The sequence below is a fragment of the Colobus angolensis genome, unplaced genomic scaffold (assembly GCF_000951035.1).
Source record: "Colobus angolensis palliatus isolate OR3802 unplaced genomic scaffold, Cang.pa_1.0 Scaffold130, whole genome shotgun sequence".
NCBI classification, from domain to species: Eukaryota; Metazoa; Chordata; class Mammalia; order Primates; family Cercopithecidae; genus Colobus; species Colobus angolensis.
In genome coordinates, this window is record NW_012114253.1 from 2,262,023 (window position 1) to 2,270,462 (window position 8,440).

General features: G+C 49.8%; 1 protein-coding gene across 2 annotated transcripts; it reads left to right on the top strand.

Moving 5' to 3' along the window:
- The first annotated feature begins 919 nt into the window (after positions 1-919).
- On the top strand, positions 920-8,218 carry PLA2G2D (phospholipase A2, group IID). 2 transcript variants are annotated; one of them, XM_011933997.1, is made up of 4 exons: positions 920-1,021; positions 4,414-4,558; positions 5,277-5,383; positions 6,629-8,218. In XM_011933997.1, the coding sequence occupies exons 1-4, from the start codon at positions 934-936 to the stop codon at positions 6,772-6,774; spliced, it is 486 nt and encodes a 161-aa protein (XP_011789387.1). In that variant the 5' UTR covers positions 920-933; the 3' UTR covers positions 6,775-8,218. The 2 variants fall into 2 exon arrangements, with proteins under 2 accessions (XP_011789387.1, XP_011789388.1); XM_011933998.1 differs by lacking the exon at positions 5,277-5,383.
- The last annotated feature ends 222 nt before the right edge of the window (positions 8,219-8,440 follow it).

Consider the following 8,440-nt stretch of genomic DNA (forward strand, 5'->3'; position numbering starts at 1 on the left):
TTTTTGTATTTTTTAGTAGAGACAGGGTTTCACCATCTTGGCCAGGCTGGTCTTGAACTCCTGACCTCGTGATCTACCTGCATCGGGCTCCCAAAGAGCTAGGATTACAGGCATGAGCCACCGTGCCTGGCCAGGCACCTGCCTTTCACAATGTTACTAGAGAGGAATATTTAATGACATAGAAATATGTGCAAGTTATATCAGCAAGTGAAAAAATAGGCTACGAAGCACTGCATGTATAACATTTTCCTAATTTGGTGAGGGAAAAGTATGAAGAGAGAGAGAGATAGAAAGAGAGACAGGCAGCCGACGGGACCACAGAAGGACGTACACCAAAATGTCAATGGCGTTTAATAGGTTTACAGATGATTTTAAGTTTATTATTTAGGTTTTCCAAATCTTCTACACTGAGTATATGTTTCTTTTATCAAAAAGGGCGTGGAAGGGAAGCCAAGGCATTATGCTCACACCTGTAATCCCAGCACTTTGGGAGGTTGATGATTGTTTGAGGCCAGAAGTTCGAGAGCAGCCTGGGCAACATAGTATTGTCTAAAAAAAAAAAAGAAAAAAGAAAAAGAGAAAGAAAAAGACTTGCCAGGCGTAGTGGCAGACACCTGTACTCTCAGCTACTTGGAAAGCTGAGGCAGGAGGATTGCCTGAGCCCAGGAGCTCGAGGCTACAGTGAGCTATGATCATTCTACTGCACTCCAGCCTGCGTGACAGAGTGACACTCTATCTCAAAATATACATACATATGAATATAAATAAATAAATAAAATAAATAAATAGGAAAAAAATATGTTAAACAAAAACTCCCCAGTGCCAGAAAAGTGGAAGTGAAAGAAGCGTGTGTTGCCTCCATGAGGGTGAGGGCTGGGAGGGAGGGCTGGGCAAGCCTGGGTAGGGTGCATCTGATATAAGGGGGCAGCCCGCATGGAAAGAGACTTCCAGCAGCTGCCTCCACTGCTGTCTGCTGGGATCATGGAACTTGCCCTGCTGTGTGGGCTGGTGGTGATGGCTGGTGAGTCACGGATGGGACTCAGGCTGGGAAGGGAAGGAGGGAGGACAGTGCACCTCTGTGCTCTCTTTCCTAGATTGGGGGCTTGCTGCTCTGATCCCCAGGACCCTGGTCCCCACTCCCCAAAGAGTCTGCCCCTCTGCAAAGAGCCTTCAGTGGCCGCCAGTCTCCTAGCATGGTAGCTTCAGCCAGAGAGCTCTGGGTGGCCAAGCTGCACTGCACGTCTCTGGACTGCTGTGAAGGTTCAAAGTAGAAATCCAGAACTGGGGCCTGCTGGGCCCATGATGATGACGCTTTGGACACAGGTCACTTCACCCCTGCCTCTCCCACTGAATAAGAACAATCTGTACGAATGCATAGCACTCCATGCTTTTAGAGCCATTTCATGTTCATGCTCTTCCTTGAACCTGGGAAGAGGGTTCCCTAGACCTTTGGTGAAGGGTGGGGCAGTTTCCATTTGATCTTTTCTTTTTTTTTTAAATATGTACCCACCTCATCAAATTTTAATATTTTTCCTGTTGTTTTTTTTTTTTTTTTTTTTTTTTTTTTTTTGAGACGGAGTCTTGCTCTGTCGCCCAAACTGGAGTGCAGTGGCCGGATCTCAGCTCACTGCAAGCTCCGCCTTTTGGGTTCACGCCATTCTCCTGCCTCAGCCTCCCAAGTAGCTGGGACTACAGGTGCCCGCCACCTCGCCCAGCTAGATTTATTTATTTATTTATTTTTTAAGTAGAGACGGGGGTTTCACCGTGTTAGCCAGGATGGTCTCGATCTCCTGACCTTGTGGTCCGCCCGTCTCGGCCTCCCAAAGTGCTGGGATTATAGGCGTGAGCCACCACACCCGGCCTCCATTTGATCTTAAGCAGACCAAATATAAAACGCAGTTGCTAGCAAATTGGCCTTTTTTGTCCTTAATCCATCTCAAAAATTGTGATTTTGGAAAGGACTTGCATTTCGAAATGTAGCTTTATATTATCTTGGGACTCCGAAATTCTCTAGAGGAACATGTCTCCAGGATTACAGCAAAAACCATTAGGAAATTTGCAATCGAGCTGCAAAAATTCATCTCTCACATGTAAAGAGGGAAGACACTGTAGAGATCAAATACACAGATGAACCTGCAGTCAAATGCAGGCCCGGCCATCTCTTGGCAGTATGACTTTGGCCAAATCGCCCCACCTTTCAATATCCTCATCTGTAAAATGGACATAACCCGCTTGGTAGGGCTGTTAGAAGGACTCTAATGAGAAAACAGATACTAAGCTTCACACACGGCACATGCATGAAAGATGGCAGTGGTACCTCCTCCTACCCGCTGTGCCCATCCCTTGGGAGAAGGAGCTTCATCCCCGTCAGTGGCAGCCAAGGGTGGGAAAAGTTACCCAGGCAAGAACTGCTGACAAGGAAAGCCAGTTCATCAACACCTCCCCAGCCACAGCTCCAGCTCTGCTTCTCAGGCTGGGTCCTCCTCACCTTAAAATTATGACAAGTAAGACCACCCGAAAGCATTCTGAATGTATTTCAAAGCTGAATGTATTTCTCACATGGCAAGAAAGAGCTGCATCATTCAGGCGTGAGTTCAGTTCATGTATTTCTGAGCCCAGATGGAAAGGGCTAGATTTAGGGCAAAAAATAAATAAATAAATAAATAAATAAATAAATAAGAGGACAGAGGTATCCTAAGAAAGGCAAGATTCTGAACGCGGGGCTTTGGTTGATCTACAAGGTAGACTCTCTGTTTACAGTTGGGTTCCTTATCATGGAATCTAGGAATCTCTGATGGATTGTGTACGATTCCAGAGGGCCCAGGATCCTTCACCAGTGCAGCCAAAGCTTAGCAAGGCTTCTCTTGTATATGTCTTAACAGCTAGAGCCACCATGTCAAACAGGCATGGCAACATGGACTCCCACACATCAAGGGGACACACTGGGGACACAATGGCCCAGTCACTTTCAGTTGCAGCCCAAGGCCACCGCGTGTAGTCTCACTCTTTGTCCACTGAATGAGTCCCTCCCAATCACCCTTCCCACCCCAGTGGCCCCCAAAGTCAGCTCACTCACAGTGTACTATTGACTTCATTTGCCTGAGGTTGGGTGCAGGTTCCATAGGCTCACTTGAAGATTGGCTGCCCAGCCCAGTCTCCCTGAGACTCTGGGCTCTGTCTGGACGTGCGCTGCCTGCATTCTCGAATCATCTCTTGGAGTTGCACACAGGCACAGTTCCGTTCCTTTCTGTCATCTGTTTCTCCCAACCTCCCATGTGAATTCATGGACTTAATATATTTTATTTCTCCTAACTCAACATAATGCATTCCTCTCTTCCAGTAAAATAAATTACCCTTACTATCAATTCTAACCAGCAGTTATTATGAGTGAAATAAAATTATCCATGAAAAGCATTGATTTCTAAATCATGCTGCCTCCCAGGAGATCCACACACTCTCTTTATTACAGACTCAGATTTTTGTAGGGACTGGAGATAAGAAGGGTGAGTTGGGATTATTCTTCCTGTTGTGGAGTGGGAAATCAACGCCCAGAGACAGAGAATGAAACCAGACTGTTTTAAGTGATGAGTTCTGGCTCCATTTACCAGCCCCTAAGACTTTGAGCAAGTTACTGAGCCTCAAACCGCTCATCTGTAAAATGGGGATTAAAAATAATATTCATTGTACCAATGATGGTTTTAACAAATGAATCACAAGTAAGATGATAATGTTTGAGGAAATTGACTGAGGGGTATACAGGAACCTTCTATCTTTGCAACTTTTCTGTACATCTAGAATTATTCCAAAATAAAAAGTTTATTTAACAGTAATTATCTAGCCAGATGGAGTCGAGAAATCAATACACAAGAAGACCTATAGTAAGCACTCAGGAACTGTTATTTTTTCCCTTGAGACAAAGTCTCACTCTTTTGCCCAGGCTGGAGTGCAGTGGTACAGTCTTGGCTCACTGCAGCCTCCACCTCCCTGAGCTAAGGTGACCCTCCCACCTCAGCCTCCTATGTAGCTGAGACGACAGGCATCCACCACCATGCCCAGTTAATTTTTGTATTTTTTGTAGAGACAGGGTGTCACCATGTTTCCCAAGCTAGTCTCAAACTCCTGGGTTCAAGCAATCTGCCCACCTTGGCCTCTCAAAGCCGAGATCGTGCTACTGCACTCCAGCCTGGGCAACAGAGCGAGACTTTGTCTCCCAAAGCGCTGGGATTACAGGTGTGAGCCACTGTGCCTGGCCTGTCACTATATTTTTAACAGCGGTAGTAGATGTCATTTTATTATCATCATTATTTGAGGTCACTCATTTGGTCTGGGCAGAGCAGAGTGCCATCCTGTGCCCACTGGCGCGGCCCTGAAATTCATCTCCTCTCCTCTCCTGGTTGCTGGGCTGCTTGGCAGGTGTGATTCCAATCCAGGGCGGGATCCTGAACCTGAACAAGATGATCAAGCAAGTGACTGGGAAAATGCCCATTCTCTTCTACTGGCCCTACGGCTGTTACTGCGGACTAGGTGGCAGAGGCCAGCCCAAAGATGCCACAGACTGGTAACTCCTTTCCCAGGGATGGCAATCCTATCCTGCCCCCGACTCCAGGACTCTTCTTTTCTCTCCACCCACCTATTCATTTAGTTGAGTTGAATCCATTTTGTTGAGCATCTACTATGTGCTAGAAAGTGCTGAGTGCCAATATGGCCCCAGCCCTCCTGGAGCTTCCTTCCGGAAGGTTCCCCAGGGTCCCTGAAGGCCAGACACCCCCTTGCACTCCCATCCCCTACTCTAGTGGCAATGCCCACGTTCACTCCCCACTGCAATGGACAATGGTTTTAAAGCCCTGCCACCAACTGCCTTTTTTGCCGTTATCTCATTTGATCTTCATAATCACCCTGGGAGTCAGCTAGAGGAGCGGTGAGAGCCAGCCACGCCTGGGGACACTGCCCCGATCTGCCACTTACAGGCTGTGTGACCTTGGGCAAGTGTCTTGACCTCCCCGAGTCTCAGTTTCTTCATCTCTGAAGAGGGGGTAATATGAGTACCTCCATCCCATGGTGGTTTTAAGGATTAAGAGAGAATGCATAGATAAGGCAAGTGTCTGGCACGTAGGAATCGCTCAGAAAATGTTAGTCATCATGATCTTAAGGAAGACTGCAGCCCTGCAGGCCTTGACTCTTCTCAGGTGGGGACATGGGTTCTTCTCCAGTGGGGGAGCAGCCAGAGACCCCAGTAGGCCGGGGACCCATGCAGCTGTGCACCCTGTCTGCTGCAGGTGCTGCCAGACCCATGACTGCTGCTATGACCACCTGAAGACCCACGGATGCTGCATCCACACGGACCATTACAGATACAGCTTTTCCCAGGGGGACATCCACTGCTGTGAGTATCCAGACCTCAGGGCTGGAGCTGGAGACCCCAGGAAGCGAGTTCTGGTCCCCACTGCCTTCACAGTACAGCTACTTGACCTCTCTGTTTTTTTACGTGGGCCCACTGGCTGCAGTTGGGCTGTGAAGAGGCAAGAATGGGTACGGTGGTATGGAGAGGGCCCATGGGAGGTTTGACCCCTTTAGCACCTGGAATTGAGGCCCATTACCAACCAGCTTGGTGACCACATTGCTTAACCTCCCTGAACCTCAGTATTGTCATCTGTCATCTACCCCCATTAAGTTATTGCAATAACTAAAATGAGACAGATAGAATGAGCCTCACAGGATGCTTGCCACAATAAATTACACAGGGCTACCGATTGGCTATTCCTTTCGTCATCACCACATGGAATCACTAGGGCAGCCTGTCGAAGATCAGCAAAACCCTGATTATCTGCATTGTACAGACCAGGAAACCAAAACTATAGTGGGGAAGTGTCTGCCTCCAATTGACAGAGCCTGGGCTGGAACCCAGGGCACCTGGCCTCTGCATCCTTTCCAGCATCACAAGCATAGAAATGTAGCAGGTCCTCAGGGCTGGGAATCGAAAGGTCTCATCACAGCAGCCGCTGTTCATTGAGGGCTTCATAATAATAGTCACAATAATATCCAACATTTATTGAGCACTTACTATAGGCTAAGTGCCTTGTCTTCTTACTTTAACTCTCACAGCAGCCCCCTAGGCAGCTCTTACCATTATCCCCACTGCACAGATAACGAAACTGTGATCCCTCCCGTATGGAGTCTTCACATAGACTGTTGCCACCCCCACTCCCCAACCGCAGCTTCCTCCAGGAAGAGCAGACCCTTCCGATCTCAGCTCAAAAGGCTCTTCCACCCTGTTTTCTGATCTCCTAGCCCTGCATGGTTCCTCACTTTCACTTTGCATAGCTGTTTATTCCTCCCTGTGATGCTCTAATACCTGCCCCTCTCCCATGTCCCTATCACTAAGTCCTCTCCTGCCAAGACACGGTAGGTGCTCAATAATTGTTTAATGAATGGGTGGATAATTGAAGGTGCAATGGCACACAGGGAGGTCATGGTACGTGGCCAAGGTCATGCAGCTAGAATGGGGGTTGTTGGGACCAGTACCTCCATGACTGAGTAGGAACTGCACTGCCTTCAGAGGCTGCTAGACCCATACCTGGCTCTGTCTTGGGAAAGGACAGACACAGAACTCCCACTCCTCCGCCCACAGCTGACAAGGGAAGCTGGTGTGAGCAGCAGCTGTGTGCCTGTGACAAGGAGGTGGCCTTCTGCCTGAAGCGTAACCTGGACACCTACAAGAAGCGACTGCATTTCTACTGGCGGCCCCACTGCCAGGGGCAGACCCCTGGGTGCTAAAACCCATACCCTCCACCCTGTTCCTCAGCATGGAGCTCCGGCATCCCCGCTTCAGTATCTAACCTGAAGCAGCCTGGCTTTTCAAACACTCCGTGGGGAGGTAGTCCCAGGCTCCCCCGGAACCTCCTACCAATGCCTTCTAACCTTCTGAAGCTTCCCGAATCCTCCCAGTTGAGGCAGCAGCTGTGTCCTCTGGGGTGGATGGGAATCTTGGGAGAAGCCCAAGCAAGGGAGCCCTCAGAGATGGTGTTTGGACCAAAGCATCGGGGTGGGGGGAGAGGTCTGCCGCTGTCCCTCACCTGCTGTCTCCCCGGTCCTTTCTCACCCCCTCCAATATAGTCTCGGAGCTACAACCAGAGCAGCCACTTTAAAGGGCAATATTGATTTTTCTGTCCATGTGATTCTCTCTCTTAAAACCTCAAGGAAAGCCTCTCACAGACGTTGGGGACCCCGCACAGTCCGGCGGTGTGACCCTCTCCCCAGGCAAGCTCTGAAGTCCCTGCAGCTGGAGGCCATGCCTGTCTTAAACTCAGTTGCATCCCTGGTGCCCAAAGCAACGCTCAGAACCAAGGAGCTCCGTAAATCCCTCTTGGGTGAAGCGCTAGACAAAGCCGCCAGCTCACATGGCTCCGGGCACCAGAGCCTTGAGTACTTTCTCCTGACTCCAGGCATCGGCTCAGGGTGAATTACAAGGGGCTACTGAATGGCTATTACTTTCATCACGACTGATCCCCACCGCCTCAGGGTCAAAGGGCTACTTTCTGGAAGTCTTCCCGGGCTGAATCCTCCTCCCTGACTGCAAGGGCTCACTCCCTCCTCCAAGCTCCCACAATGCTTCATGGCTCTGCCGCTTACCAAGCTTGGCCTAGAGTGGCAAATGGAACTTCTCTGATCTCTCCCAACAAAACTGGAGCCCTGAAGGACAGAGGCCACGTCTGTATCGTCTCTGTTTCCCCTGTTTTCCCACATACTGGGTGCTCAATTCATGCCTGTGAATGGAGTGAACCCATAATGGATACACAGAGGTTGCAGCAGATGGTGTGGGTACCCCACCCAGGTCCCCTCCAGGCCCAAGGCCCCTCTCCCTGAGTGAGGCTAGGTGTTGGCAGCCAACTGCTCCAATCTGCCTCCTTCTCTTAAAGATTGCCCTGGTCCACAGGGAGCTGCCTGCTCCCCGCCCCACCTCTCCCACCAAGAGGCCACCTGTCACTCATGGCCAGGAGAGTCAGACACTATGGAAGGTACAACTGCCAGCTCCCCTGCCTCTGTGCAGGATTGTATGGGCGGAACAACACTCTCGAATTCCTCCTGGGATCGGGCTGAGGCCAGGCCTCTCCTGGAACCACCTCTCTGCTTGGTCGGACCCCATGGCCTATTCAGTTTTCCTGGTTCCCTCACTGGTTTCTCCACAAAGTACTCCCTCAGTAAAGTGTTGGCACAAGAATCCTTGTCTAAGGCTCTGTTTCTAAGGAAAGAGACTGAAGAGGGACAACTTTTTCCTGTGAGGACTCCCAATCTGCCATTTGTGTGTGGTTAGCTGTTTCCAGCCAGGGAGCTGAGGCACCTGCCTTCGCCCACACTCTGGGCCGGTGGCACCACCTGTGCCTCAGCTGACTGAGCAGTTTCGAGATGTGGTGACTCATGTGAGGTGGTGTCATAGGAATGA

Coding starts and splice junctions, on each gene's coding strand:
- PLA2G2D (XM_011933997.1), top strand. CDS start 934: ATGGAAAGAGACTTCCAGCAGCTGCCTCCACTGCTGTCTGCTGGGATC. Junction 1,022..4,413: donor TGGGCTGGTGGTGATGGCTG/GTGAGTCACGGA, acceptor GCTGCTTGGCAG/GTGTGATTCCAATCCAGGGC. Junction 4,559..5,276: donor CCCAAAGATGCCACAGACTG/GTAACTCCTTTC, acceptor TGTCTGCTGCAG/GTGCTGCCAGACCCATGACT.